The sequence below is a fragment of the Microtus oregoni genome, unplaced genomic scaffold, assembly GCF_018167655.1.
Source record: "Microtus oregoni isolate MIOR12 unplaced genomic scaffold, Mior012 000005F_ref0000423, whole genome shotgun sequence".
Lineage (NCBI taxonomy): Eukaryota > Metazoa > Chordata > Mammalia > Rodentia > Cricetidae > Microtus > Microtus oregoni.
In genome coordinates, this window is record NW_024543064.1 from 45,542,990 (window position 1) to 45,558,429 (window position 15,440).

General features: G+C 41.2%; 1 protein-coding gene across 2 annotated transcripts in view; it reads right to left on the reverse strand.

The window, feature by feature from the left end:
* Positions 1–15,440, reverse strand: part of Oma1 (OMA1 zinc metallopeptidase) — a 58,289-nt gene that overhangs the window by 24,193 nt on the left and 18,656 nt on the right. For both annotated transcript variants that reach the window (XM_041652458.1, XM_041652457.1), the window contains exon 7: positions 15,359–15,433. In XM_041652458.1, coding sequence (XP_041508392.1) covers positions 15,359–15,433 — 75 coding nt within the window. The remainder of the gene's footprint in view (positions 1–15,358; positions 15,434–15,440) is intronic.

A 15,440-nucleotide genomic window follows, 5' to 3' on the forward strand; every position in this document is an offset into this window, starting at 1 on the left:
AAGCAGACACCCAGACTAGGACTTTTAGTAGGAGCATCACTAGCCTCTTTTCAGAGAGAAAGCAGAGTTAAGTAACCTGCCTAGGGTCAAATGCAAGAAATCTGAGTTCCAAGATCTCTGTAACACCCAAAGTCCTCGCCACTGAGCTCAGGGTTTAAAGTCCTTAAGACCACGAAGTCACTGCCCACCTTCTCCTCCCCATCTTGTTGTGGATCCTCCTAAACTGTCTGTATTTTAGCCACAGGGAGATTTCAATTCCCAGAACGGGCATTGTTTTCCTTACCTTTGAGCACACTGTTTTCATAACAAATCCCCTGAGACTCCCCCAGCACCACACCAGTATACCTGTCTCTGAGAGCTCTGCTCTAGATGCTTCTTTCTCAGTCCCCTTCCTGGGCTGTCATTTAAACCTGGATACAAGTTCTACCATTCTGTGGCCTCTTCCATGGGATGAACCTGCCTGTATGTCTCTACCATGATGCTCTAAGCTTGTTAAAATTATTAATTGATCATATCTGTCTCCTACAAACATTCTGACTTCCTATCTCCTGGCAGATAGCAGGCATGCAGTAAATACATGTTCAGTTAATAAATGAAAATCATGTTATGGAGGAGGGCTACCACCTGGATCAGACCTCTGGATCAGACTACTGTAACGTCAAAAGAAAAAAAGGATCCATCAGAATTAGAGGTCTGTGAGCCAGGTACTGAGCAGAAATCTAGAGACCAGCACTGGCTCACCAGACCTGCTCTGTTATGTGTAGCTGGGCAGCAAGTGGAATGGAGGGGAGGATGAATGAAGTCAGTGAACGCTATAATGAAGTTTCTGCTGAAGTTCATTCCAGTAAAGGATGCTAGCAGTGGAAACAGGAACACACTGAGACATACTTTATAGATGGAATTGCCAGGTCTTGGTGAAAGATCAGATTTAAATCATAAATGAGGAAGGATGACGACAGGCTGCAGGCATTTAGAACAATACTGAACACAAGGTAGAACATCTGACGGGGAAAGGAGAAAACTGGGAGAGAGTGGGCAAAACTCCAGGATTCAGTATCGAATACACAGACTTAAGATCCTTGTGGGCTGGAGGAAGCAGGCAATGGGGTGTGCACAGACAGAAAACTGGTGCCCGGGGAACTTGAATTGTATTGACTGAATAAGAAATGTCCAAGTCCATCACCCAGGTGGGGAAAACTGCTGCAGAAAAGTAAACATAACATGTTCAGATCACACAGCTAACCGGAAAGACGGAGTCTCAAACATGGGTGATGTAGCTCAGCAGCCACACTACTGTTGGGACTCAGTGTCCTTGGCACCTGATTCCTCCACACCACCAGTACCTAAAAAGGATTTAGACTTTGATTCTTGCCTCACTTGAAGAAGCAGGTTATTAGATGTGGCCATTGAGGGTGTACAGCCTGGTCTTACTTCCTGTCCACTCTCTGCTTCCTGACTGGGGACATAGTATGATCAGCTGCCTCATGTTCTTACCTCCATGCTGGACTATATCCACCATAATCGTATCTCCTTAAACCATAAGCTAAAAGCCAACAACAACATCATCTCCCATGGCTTCCTGTCAAGTAGCTGGCCTCACCAATAAGGAGAGTGATTCCTGTAGCTCATAACAGAATAAATGTCTCCATGATGAGCAAGAAAAATCAATAAATAAATCTCTGTCCCATTCCAGTTTGAATCACTTTTACTGCTGTACCTTTGAAAAAGAAGCTAACAGCCTGTGTGGGCTTCAGCTCCTTCCCCTGCAAAAAGGAGACGATGATCATAGCTGTAAGCACTTGATGGAGCTGCTGTGCGGTGGGTCAGGCAGGCTCCATGCCTCCAGCACCGCACAGTACTGGGAGAGCAGGCAGTAACTGGAACTAGAGGTGTTCTTATCTAAAAGGATGCTTTCACAGAATAAAGGCAGCATAAATATTAATATTCAAAGCCTTCATACTGCTTCTCTTTCTGACAGGAAATAAATACTTGTACTTTAGAGATGGCATTTTTCATCCTGAGTGTTTCATAACAAAGACAAATTTAACATCTATGGCAACATCTCTTTGTGCTTGACATAAACAGACCAAATTATTGCACTGGAAGTCTCACGCTGCACAACACATTTAGTGTGCTTCAGACGATGCAACCATGCTCTCACCTGTCCAAATAGACTTTTCCAAAATGGTTTGCCATGTTGTAATTGAAGAGGCTTCATCATCTCTTCACTGACTTGTCTGCTCTCAGAGGAGAGGACTTACCAAGTCCCCCATCACAGAGCTTGACTGTGGCAGCTGCTGTCCTGATCTGCCTGGACAACCCAGCACTGAGCTCTCAAACACTGCCTCAGAGCTTCTTCATCTATAGCTACTCAGAAACTCCACGTGTGATCCTAAAATAAGACATTTTAAACATCTAACCAATAAGCACAATGAAGGCACTCTGCAGTAGAGAATATTAAGGAGCCAATAAAACTGAGAGAGTATGTTCAGCTTTTCCAGGAGTCTAGAAAAGGAAATTTCAAAAAACCAATGGGAAGCTCTGTGTGGTACATGCCTTTGATCCCAGCACTCTGGAGACAGAGGCAGGTGGGTCTCTTTCATTTCTAGGCCATCCTGGTCTATATAGTGAGTCAGAGAACAGCAAGGGATACAAGGAGAGACCCTAGTTAAAAAAAAGTTAAAAGATACTATTTTTCCCTCCAAACTGACAAAACTTAACATGGTTGAACACATCATTGTGAATATTAATAATAAAAGGTATTATCACAGGTTACTGAAATCTGGCACTAGCATTTTTGAATACAGAATATATATATATATATATATATATATATATATATATATATATATAGTGACCTAAGCTACACTTACTTATCCTAAAGAAATAATAAAAGCTTATAGAATGGTGCTGGAGTACAGCTCAGTTGTAAAAAACTGCCTGGGGGTGTGAAGCTCTGAGTTTGAGCCCTAGCACAAGAGAGAGGGGGGAAAGGAGAACGAGTGTGAGAGGGGAGGAGGGTAGGGGAGAGATGGAAAGAGGAAATGGAATATGAATTCAGAGAGAAGGAAGGGGAGAAGGGGAGAAAGAAAAAAGGAAAGAAAGAAAAGAGGAAGGAAGAGGGTAAGAAGGAAGGGAGAAAAAACTCATGGAGTTTAAGGATATATGAATAGAATATCTTTTCCAAAATTATTTACAATATGACCAATTCCTAAAAACTATCCAAATGCTTATTAATGGCAAATAACTCAAGTTATCATTATTATGGAACATTTAGTGCTATTTAAAATCAGGCGCTTTCTCTTCTGGTAGTGTAGAGATATTCCTAACAAACCAGTGTCCCTGACAAAAAACAACCAGAGAATACAAAGACTGGGCCAGTGGATGGAAGAGTCACCAGGCTGGCCAAGACAGACACCAAAATCCTGAAAGGAGGAAACTCACCAAAGCTAGTCTAACTCTCAGGGAACCCTCTGAAGAAGAGGGGCGCAGCAGGCTAAAAACATGGCAGAATCTGGCAGGAATCCAACAGGAAAAGGAAACAAAGGAAGTGTTTAGCTGTTATAGGAGTAGAAAACCCAAACTTTAGACTCATCAAGGCAGCTAGATCCGTAAAGTCTAGCATTAGTCAAGAATATCCCACCTTTTGCACATGAGGACAAGAGAGACAGTAAAAACAGAGCAAGGGTGTTTGTTGGGGAGGGGGAACGATGAACATTAAATCTAGAGACCTAGAGACTGGTCCAATGATGGGGAGTAATTTTGTCCTTTGTCGTTGCTGGCTAGAAACCTGGCAATGATGGACATCCGAGCATCTTCCGTACACGCTACCCAAACACCTGCTATTGAAGCTTATGAGAAAGTAGTAGTGAGATAACTAAGAGATAACTGCATACTGTTTGTCTGTAACTCATAAAGGTGAAGACTGGGGTTAAAAACAGACAACAGAGACATGGAGCCAAGAACGATTCACCAAAACATCTGAACATTCTTAAAGAAAACTTATTAAAGAAAATGTAGGCCCCAAACCAAGTAGAGACTCCGTGATGTGAGAACGGAAGGTAAAGCCTAGGGCTAGTGTTCCAGAAAGGTCTAAAGGGGCCTTTAGATGCCAGAACACAGGCCATTCCTCGGGGTCTATCCTAGACAGCAGTGCTCTTCTGGATGAAGGCACCGAGTTCAATGCAGAATGGTATAGATGAGAATTAGTGAACTACAACAGAACACATCCATGCTGACAAGCACAGAAACTGTAAAAACAAGAAGCAATGGAAGAGGAACATGGCACTCTCAAACAAATAGTTACATATATTCCCAGTCCCAGAAGAGAATAAGAATGGAGCAAATGCGTTATGTTAAAGTGTAATCAATGAAAATCCAACAAACTGATGAAAAATACCAAGCAACAGTCATGTGAGCACAGTAAACACAAAGAAAACACAAACTAAGTTGATGCTGCACATCAATCAACAGAAAAGCAAAGACAAAAATGCAAGTTTAGCAACCATGAATAAATAAAGTTAAAAACAAGAGAAAAGACAATGGGACAGCCTCTCAAAGGGGACAGTTAAATTAGAAAGTGTCAGAGGTCATCATCAGCTTGCTGAGAGCAAGAACCACAGATTTAAAATCATGTGTCCCACAAAAATACTCCTCCAAAGCATGCCAGCTTGCAGGAATGGGCAAAGGATTGGTGGCCACACATCCTACAAGAGATGACAACTTTGCAGCCTTAGTTACAGGTAGCTATTATTTAATGATTATAAGAAACTATAAATCAAACACAAGCCAGGAAAGAATTTAACACTGAAAACCTATAGAAGAAAAAAGACTTAAGCATTCCTGAAGGTGTTGTAGGAGCGGTGGGGCTGCGTTCCTGCCACCCAGCTGCCGGCTGCCTGGCTAGCTTATGCCCCAAAATAACAACACACAGTCCGCAGCTCCTTCAACAAATGGTGCCAACATGTGGACAACTGTATCCACATAAAGCCTGAGACAGCTTCGGAAGTAATTCTAGAACAAAATGAAAGCATTGCGCCTGGTTTCTTGGTAGCAGCAATTTCTCGGTTCTGCTCTGCTTGCTAGAGGCAAGCAAGCGCTCTCATCTAAGAGAGGCTTCCTGACTCAGCTTTAGATGCAAAGCTTGCAGCTCTTTTAAGAGGTCCTGCTACGAAACAATTAAATGGTGTTGATAAAAGCTGACTGAATGCTTGTTTGTTTTCATCCGTAGCAGGAAAAAAAGTTGTGCTGCTTTAAAATGCTGGTGTTCTGGTCTGTCCTGCCAGGGCAAACTCTGACTCAGGGCAGGCAGTCTGACTGAGTGTGGTTTCTGAGGGCAGTGCTGCAGCTTGCTTACTGGCAGGGACCTTGAAACGCCATAGAGTTGTGGCAATAAAAATGGCTATAGCCAGTACCTCAGCCATGAGGCTGAAAAGCTAAGGAATGGGCTGGATCTAGCTGGTAAAGCCACGGCTTTAATCCTACCCATATTGCTCAGTAATGTAAAGGCTCATGTGGTCAGAAAAAGAGGGAGTTACAGTAAAGAGAGATTCAGAAATGAAGAAAACCTCTAAATGATTTACAGTGTGTTAAAAATATATGCAGGCTAAAAGTTAAAGTTCTTAAAGTAACAAACAAAAAAAAGGAAGAAAGAGAGTAGTTGGTGTGGTAGTTCCTTTAATCCCAACACTTGGGAGGCAGAGGGAGACTGACCTCTGTGACTTCAAGGTGTGGTAGCACATGCCTTTAATCCCAATGCCTGGGAGGCAGAGACAGAAGGATCTCTGAGAGTTCAAGGACAGCCTGGTCTAGAGTTATTCCAGGACAAAGATATACAGAGAACCTGTCTCAAAAAATAAAAGTAAAAGTACAAGAAAAAGAGGTTAAAATAAAGCCACATAAAGATGGAAAATACAAAGAGAATCTTGATACTGTATGCTATTATGCTCTCTTTGAATTGCTTGAATGCTGAGGAAGGAGCAACAGATGCTAAAAGATATTTGTTTATAAATGCTGCTGAACTAATCCAACATAGATATTTTGAAAATACCTTGACATTAAAATTTGGATCTAAGGACATGATGCTTTGGCAAGGAGTTTCTTCTTTTGTTTTCACAGAGGATGAGACCCTGTGGATTGCTTCTATCCCAATATGGTATGGTAGACCACGCCCTACTGAAAGGTTGCTGTCAACACCTTCAGAAAATTATTTCAACTGCCAACTGAGATGAACCTAGCAGACAGGTTATACCATGAAAGACTTAATTAACAGCACCCCTATTCAGCAGGAAGCAGTTTGGAGAGAAAAAACTGCGCCCATGTTCCCAAATATTGTTTATAAATGTTCTTTTACATGTAAAGGGGGACATGATATAGATAGGAATAATTTGTGTAGTAATAGAAGCGGCGGGGCTGCGTCCCCAGCACCCCGGCCGCCTGCTAGCTTATGCCCCAAAATAATTACACGGACACTGTATTCATTTAAACACTGCTTGGCCCACTAGCTCTAGCCTCTTACGGGCTAATTCTGATATCCCGATCAACCCATCTCTAATAAACTATGTAGCACCGGTCTTACCGGGAAAGATTCAGCATGTCTGACCTGGCGGCTTGCTTCATTGCGTGCATCTGCCCGGGAGAGGGGAGCATGGCCTCTCTCTGAGGCCTCTGCCCCAGAGAGCAGAGCTGTCGAGTCTGAGCTCACTTCCTCTTCCTCTCAGCATTCTGTTCTGTTTACTCCACCCACCTATGTTCTAACCAATAAAATGGGCCAAGGTAGTTTCTTTATTAGCCAATGACCTTCCTCCATCAAATTTGCATTGGTATGGATTTTAAGGTCAATTTTGTTATATGTATATGTATTTCTGCTCTTGATTAAGGTATTGTGATTGTGTAGTTCATTTAAAAATGTAATATATATAGGTTGTTAATGGATAATTATCAATAATAGTCAAGCTTGTAGTTATGTTAGTTAGATTTTCTAGATGTACATAGATATATTTTAGATAGACATTCTTCATATCTTTCAAAGACTAAAGAATAAGACATTTAATGTTTTAATAACTTAGGGTTTTTCATGACAATGAGACATGTTTGCTCCTGGCAGCACCAATCTACTTCAAGAACAAGATGGGCATCGAAGAGGCACCTTATGGAGTTTGATAGCCATTTGAGCAAGAAACTGCTCTTTCCCGGACTATTATACAAACTGGACGCAGAGGACATGCAGATAGAGGACTACTGAACTTGCCTAAAGGTGAGATGATCTTTCGGGGTTCCTGATTCATGAAAGAGTCTGCGAGACATTCTGCAGGACACAGCAGATAGTGACTGAACTTCCTTTGAAATTTCCTGCTTCATGGAAATGTCTCTGGATACTATGGGCCTGAAGGCCAAAGATGGATGCCCCAACGGTACAGAGGAACTTTGGGTGACTGTCCAGGCAGCGAGATGTCTCTGTGATTTCTAGAGTTTTGTAAGTTGCTTACTTCTCATTTAGTTAGGTAATATTATATCCTTCTAGAGTCTTTGATGGAGTTGAAGAATAGATAGATAGTTATAGTTTTCCTTAGCTTTGATGAATGACAAAATAGATATAAATATTGTAACTGTAATTCTTGCTTGATAACTGTTTTGTTATGTGTAATTTTGCTATGTTAAAGTTAAAGCCTTCCTTTTTTTTTTGTTTAAACAGAAAAAGGGGAAATGATGGAGGAAGGTCATTGGTTAATAAACAAACTGCCTTGGCCCATTTGATAGGCCATCCCTTAGGTGGGTGGAGTAGGCAGAACAGAATGCTGGGAGGAAGTTATGCAGACGCCATGCCACTGCTCTCCAGGGCAGATTCGATGAAGCAAGCCGCCAGGTCAGACATGCTGAATCTTTCCCAGTAAGACTGGTGCTACACAGATTACTAAATATGGGTTAGGCAAGATAAGTCACCAACTCATGGTGCTACACACATTAATAGAAATGGGCCAAGCAGTGTTTATATGAATACAGTTTGTGTGTTGTTATTTCGGGAGCTGGAAGGCGGGAAGAGGCCCGCAGCTCCTTCTACATGAAGGTGCTGCCTGCTTCTGGAGCAACAGCCTCCCTGATTCACAGAAGGAAGGGAGAAAGCTTACAGCTAGAGAACAGACGGACTGACACACTCTGCCTCAACTCCAGTCAAATCCCTCACTGGCTTCTAGCATGAAGGGGAGAAAAATAGAAAATCAGGCAAATGAGAAATCTACTTTTTAAACAGACCCTGGTATGGAAATTATTTTTCTGAGAAACCTGTTCTGGATCTACTGATCTTTAAGATCTTACTATGTTTTGGACTAAAGCTAAGTTGAAAGTTTGGCTTTGATTTTTCCACATTTCCCCGTTCTCCTTTGCAACCTATTTGTGCCCCTGACTCAGAACAATACGTGTGTGCATAAGATACAATGGCCAGACCTAAGGTCATGAAAGCAGTGAGGTGTTGAAAGCAATGCCTGAAGGAAAACTGTTGAAAACAGCGAGCACATAGATTGATAGAATCTGACTGTGACTTCAGTCAACAGCACTCGAAAAACAATCTACCCCCTATGATACTTAAAATATTAAGACAAAAGTTTCTCATTCATGTTGGCCCAGCTCAGTCAAGGGATTACCCCTAAGCTGGTCAGCTCACTGTGCTAAAGAGAAGAGTATAATAATAGTCTTTTAAGGAGAAATTGAACTCTTGATCTCAGGATCCTCACCTTCATGCAGTGGCTGGCCAGGCCACAACCCTCTGTGCAACTCCACCCACTTTCCCAAACTATTCAGAAAAGAGAATTTCTTTTCTTCTGTCTTTTATTCTAAGTACGCTTTTCCTAACCCTTTGGGTTTCTCCCCCATTTGGGCTTTCTTACTCTTTCTCAGAGGCACCCCTTCCCAAACATGGCTGTCTGTCTCTCCTGGGGCTGGCCTCTGTGCCCAGTGAGACAGCACGGTTTCCTTTCCTCTTCTCCAGCCTCTCCACTGGATCTACAGTTGGCCTGAGCTGGTTTGTATTTGGTTTGTTTTAAACTCTTACAAAACTGTCCTTGAGCTTCCACTGAGTTCATCCTTAAATTCTCATATTAATGCAACTTGGAAAAACAAGAGGGGACCCCAATTTTCTCTTTGTCTTCTGATGACCACTAAGGGACCCCAGAGTTGTAGTAACACAAACAGAAAAGTGACAAAACTAAATATAACCAGGTCATAATGTTTAAGCAAATCTAAAAGGCTTATCTAACTCACGACAAAGGCCAAGGTCAAAAAAATAAATAAGATAACTAAGTGATTAATAATACATTCAGAAAGTGGCTTCAAATTTTAAAAAAGAAATTAGTAGAGACAAAAAATAGATGAAATTAAAAAAAAGAAAAAGAATCCAGGTGTGGTGGTGTGTGCCTTTAATACTAGTATTTGGGATACAGGGGAATTCTCTGTGAGTTCTGGACCAACCGGGGCTACAGAGTGGTGCACTGAATCAAACAAATAAACAAACAATTAAAAAACTGAATGACTAAATAAGTAAATGGATTTACTTCAAAATGATCAAACAATTCAGAAGTAGAAAAGAATCCCAAATATGTATGTGTCTTAAACAGACTTCAAATTCCATGAAGCTAAAACTACCAGACAAATCTGCATTCATAGCTAAAACATCTCTTTAACGGAGATTAGAATATTAATGTGGATGATATAGCGAACCAACTCAATCTAACGCTTGTGGAAAGCCACTCAGTTACTGTAGAGCAGTCAGCAAGACAGGTCAAGGGCTTCCCAAAACCAAGCATCTATAGCTAGGTTTCTATTGTGCCAAGACCAAAGCAACTTAGGGAGGGTTTATTGCAACTTATATCCTCAAGTCACAGTCCATTACCAAAGAAAGCTGGGTGACAACTCCAGGCAGGACCTGACGCAGAGGTCATGGATGAAGGCTAGTGCGTAGCCCTTGCTCTTTGTGGCTTACTTCATCAGCACTCTTACAGCAGCCAGGACCAATACCATGGGTGGCAATGCCTGCTGTAAACTGCCCCCCCACTAAAGAATACACTTCCCTACAAGCCAATTTGGGGGGGCGGGGCATTTTCTCAAGTGAAGTTCCCTCTTCCCAGCTGACTCTAGCTTGTATCAGGTTGACATAAAAACAGCCAGCCAAAGATTAAGATTCTACAGAGTGTGCTCTCGGACTTGTAAGGAAGTAAATTAGAAATAAACAATGATAAAACATTTAGACAAACTCCAAATATCTAGACATTAAATAAATTTAAACAATCTGTATATAAAAGAAGAAAATTACAAAGGATATTAGGAAACATTTGTACTTAATGACAATGATGAAAACATGTATCTAAATGTTTCAAATTCAAATAATGAGAAGCAGAAATTTTAGCTTTAACTGCCTGTCTTAATTTAAGAACATGAAAATCTACAAATAATAATCTGAGCTTCCATCTTAGGAAATTAGAACAACAATTAAACCCAAGTAAAAAAAATAGACTTCACAGAAACATTAAACTTTATTCTTCAAAATAAACCCATTAAAAATTAAAAGATGCCACAGAATAATTAAAAAAATTGTATCCTTGCAAAAACATATAACTAAGAAAAGATTTGATTCTGGCAAGTCACTGAAAAGCATGCAAATTCAGGAAGGCCAACAACACAGTTTAAGAACAGGCAAAACATCTGACCAGACAATTCATATAGGAAGACACAGGAATGACAAAGACACACATGAAACATGTTCTACACCATGGTAAGCAGGAAACAGAAACCTCTGAGCACGGCAGCCGCACGCCTTTAATCCCAGCACTCAGGAGGTAGAGGCAGGTGGATCTCCAAGTTCAAGGCCAACCTGGACTACAAAATAAGTTCCTGGGCAACCAAGGCTGTTACACAGAGAAACCCTGTAAGGAAAGGGAAAGAAAAAGGGAAAGGGAAAGGGAAGGGGAAAGGGGAAAAAAAGGGAAAGGGAAAAAGGGAAAGGGAAAGGAAAGAAAAGAAAAGGAAAGAGAGAAGAGAGAAGAGAGAAGGGAGAAGGGAGAAGAGAGAAGAGAGAAAAAAAGGAAAGGAAAGGAAAAAGAAACACAAACTAGAATGCACACTCTGCCCCAAAAAGGAAAGATTAAAAGGGGGAAAAATGTACTATTTATAAGATATGCATATAAAGATACAAAAAAGACTGAAAACAAGAGACTGCAAAGAACAACACTCTTGTACAACCCAAAAGAATATGGGAAGAAGAGAAAGGAGATAAAAACAAAAATAAAGAAAAAGGCAGACATTAGGCAAGAAGCATTACTAGGGATAAAGGGTAATTTTCTTCAAAACTAGGTTTTAAAACATTATTTTTGATAGGGGTGTGTACACATGAGTGCAGATGCTCACAGATGCCAGAAAGGGGTAACTGATTCCCTCAAGGTGAAGTCACAGGTGCCTATGAGTCACCTGGCATGGTGCTAGGAGTGGACTGGACTCAGAGTAGCAAGCTTTATTAACCACTGGGCCACCCACCCGGCCCCAAGTTATATTCTTATACTGATATATACATAAATATAAACATCAATCTACCAGGAAGAAAGCTCATTATAAGCTATGCAAAGAAACAGTTGCCAGAACTAAAAAGAGATAAAGAAAACTCTATAATCATAATAAAAGACTACAAAGCTCTGTAAATAACTAGAAAGGGGAAGAAAAAGGTGAACAATGATAAATAATAAAACAGCTCAATAGTAATAATCTCTACAATAAAAGAGCTAAAACAACCAAGTCAACCAGCTTGAACAAATAGTCATCCACAGAACACCGTGTGCACGGGCAGCAGCTCTGCCAAGGACACCCCACTGAAACGAAAATAAGATGGCTCCAAAGGTGCTTCTCACTCAGTGTGCTCTCCACTCAGAATGTAAACTGAAAGTCAAAAACACATGGCAACCAGAAATCACAAAAGATCCATAAACTATGCAATAATCCCCTAAATAATCCATGAGCTAAAAAGAAATCACAAAGAAAGCAATAATGTGTTTTCAAACTAAACAAAAAATAAACAGCCTGTCAACACCTGACAGGTAAACACATAGCCTTGCATACAGACAGTCCCCAACAGTCTGGCATACAGACAGTCCCTAACACCCCTATAAACAGACAGTCCCTAACACCCTGGCATACAGATAGTCCCCAAAACCTTTGCAAACAGACAGTCCCCAACAGCCTGGCATACAGACAGTCCCCAATACCCTGGCATACAGACAGTCCCCAACACCTTTGCAAAGAAACAGTCCCCAACACCCTGGCATACAGACAGTCCCTAACACCCTTGCAAACAGACAGTCCCCAACAACCTGGCATACAGACAGTCCCCAACACCCCGGCATACAGACAGTCTCCAACACCCTGGTATACAGACAGTCCCCACTCCATAAAGATTCACCTGAAATCTTCATGTAGGTGAGAATGAGAGGGGCATTCAAGAAAAACAATTCCTGAAAATCTAAATTTCAGGCCACTGTCTCCTACAGACACAGACATAATATCTAACTAAAACACTAGCAAACCAATTCTAAATATTTATTATAGAATACTAAAACTGATTAAAAAAATAGGCCTATTTTCAAAAACAAAAGGTTAGCTTAACTTAAAAAAAATCAATGTAGCCAATCCACATTAAAAATTAAAGAAGAAAAAACATAACCACCTCAATAAATTCAATAAATTAAGTGACAAGCTACACTATTCTTTCATAATGAAAACCATTTCCCAAACCATGAGGAACTAAAGGCAGACCCCTCTACATGATGGACGGCCCCTGTAGTGAAGTGACTGAGGAAAGCCCCACAGGCTGAGGCATTTGCACACCGTGTTGGGAGGTTTGGGTGGTGCAGCCTTGATGGAGAACACGAGTCACTGGGGCTCTAAGACTGAAAGCCTGGAGGCACGGCCAGTTGGCTCTCTCCACTTCCTGCTCTACTTGAGATCTGAGCTGTTGGCTTCCTGCTTCTGCCGCCACACCTGCTGCTCACTGCCATCCTTCCCTGCCACACTGGGTCTTACCCCTCTGCAACCAGAAGCTCAAATAAACACTCCTTGGTCATGGGGTTTTAGCACAGCAACAGAAACATAGCTAATACAACCTCTAAGAAACCTTACAAGAACCATGAGACATTTCCTTCTTCTAGGATCAGGGAAAACAAAGTTGCCCAACCATCAGCTTGTGCTGACATCTGGATGTTACACTAATAATAAGATGGGGAAACACTGATTAGGAAGAAAGGGAGAATGGGGTGCGGGGGGAGACAGACAGGTAGGTGGGTTGGTTGATAGAGACAAGGTCAGTTGTGTAAGTCAATTATATTTCTATCGGCAAGAAATTTATCTTTAAATGAGTATATCTTAATATCAAACACTTAATAAATCAGACAAAATATATGCCATCCCTATATACAAAACCAAGCTTAAAGCATTATTAAGAATAATTAAACAACAGCTAAGAAAATGACAAATACATCATTCTTGGATGGGAAAATTCAGTGCATTAGATACTGGTCGGTTAGCCCAGGCAAGTTTTTATAGACATATAATTTAATGATATCATTATAAAATGTATACAAGCATGCAAAGATCGAAGAACATCAAGTCCACACTACAGAACCCCCTAAAGGAACTATGTGCCAGGGATGAATGACTAGTCACAAGGGAGCAAATCTCCAAAAAGGCAATTAACTCTTCCAACAAAAATAACAGTTTTTGTCTGTCCAGCCTTTCCAGGAGGAGTGTCATGTAGCTCAGGCTAGCCTTGCACTTCCGCTCCTCCTGCCTCCACCTCTAAGCTATTAAAATTGCAGGTGTTATATCAGCATGCCCCCAGATCTACCTTTCAATAATTGGGGCTGAGGATGTTAGCTGTCCATGGAGAAAATGGAACTACCTTGACCAATTCTTCTTGTGACAGAAAAGAGCTAATATAATAAGGTTTCTCTGAACTCAGAATCAATTTACTAAGGGAAACTAAAGCTTCTTAACCAGAGGACAAAACGCACATAAGGAACCTTGTGATGCCAGCACAGTCAGATTAGGAGCCCATACACCAGCTTTGGGCCTTACTCAATAAACTCTTACCACACAGAGCCTGAGCCTTCTTACTTAACATGCCAAGAGACACTTTTACTTTTGTAAATATGTAGTATCATTTTCAGAGCCAAATCCATTAGGATTCACAATGACAAGTTAAATAATAGTGACTTTTACTAATTAATAACTACTGGAAACTCAACAAAGGGCCAAATAACATTGTAATTTAATACATAAACTGTATAGTTTATACTCATTTAAAAATGTTCTGCTAACAACAATAACTCATCTACCACAGGTGATTAAAATAGTAATTATTGGTGAAGCCTCCTGCCCAACAGAGAACTAGCACAATCCTGTGAGGACCAAGAGCCACCCCTGGAGCTTCAGAGAGCCAGCTGCTAGACTGACCCCACTTATTCTCCATGACACAGCTCAGTAGTAGATGCTCACTCAGTCTTATTTTCTCAACCCCCCCCCCCATTAGGTCACAGCGACAAGGGGTGTAGAACAGAGGCAGCATCGGCCTTCCAGAAGACTCACATAGCAATAAGGGCCTAAGGTATTATACATTCATATGTTTTTGAAGTTTTAATTTGCATACTTCGTGTCTATAACCAAAAATTTCATGCATGCAAAAAAATGCTTTCTAATAAAAATTAAAACTTTTAATACATCCTGCCAGTTACAGTCACATATGGAGAAGAGAGCTGAATACTTTCAGTTACTCATTCATTCCTTTAAGAGATACAGCCTTCAAGTAGTATAGATTTATGGAAAGTACTATGGTGGGGATGAGGGCTAAGTCACCCCTAAGGGTCCATTGTGACTAAAGGCATTTCCCCAATAAGGTGCTCCAGGGAGGTGACAAACCCTTCAAAGGGGAGCCAAATAAAAGACCGCTTATGACATTGAGGATGTGCCCTTGAAAAGGGACTGTGACATCTTGATTGTCATCTCTTTTTCTCTTCTCTGGTTCTAGATGTAACCGACTTGTTTCTGCACATGATCCTGCCATAATGTGACACCATCTTCTGCGCTCACCAGAACTGAGCCAACGTGGGCATTTAACACGCCCCTGAAACTTCTTGACTGTGGGCTCAGCAAACCTTTTATTATACTTGAGCTGTCTGTAAAATTTTGTTATAATAATACAAAGATGAGTACTACAAAGGGTTAACACGTGCATGACTTAATGTTTGGCCTGTGCTTGTGCCACACGTCAAGACAGCACACATTGGTCAGCTGTGCGAGGGACACTGCTTTCAGCTATTGATCCCTTTACCTTTGCAGCGAGCTGCAGTCCAATCTTGTCGGCTTCGGCCTCCAGTGTTCTACTGTACGGTCTATCAAACACATACTGAGAA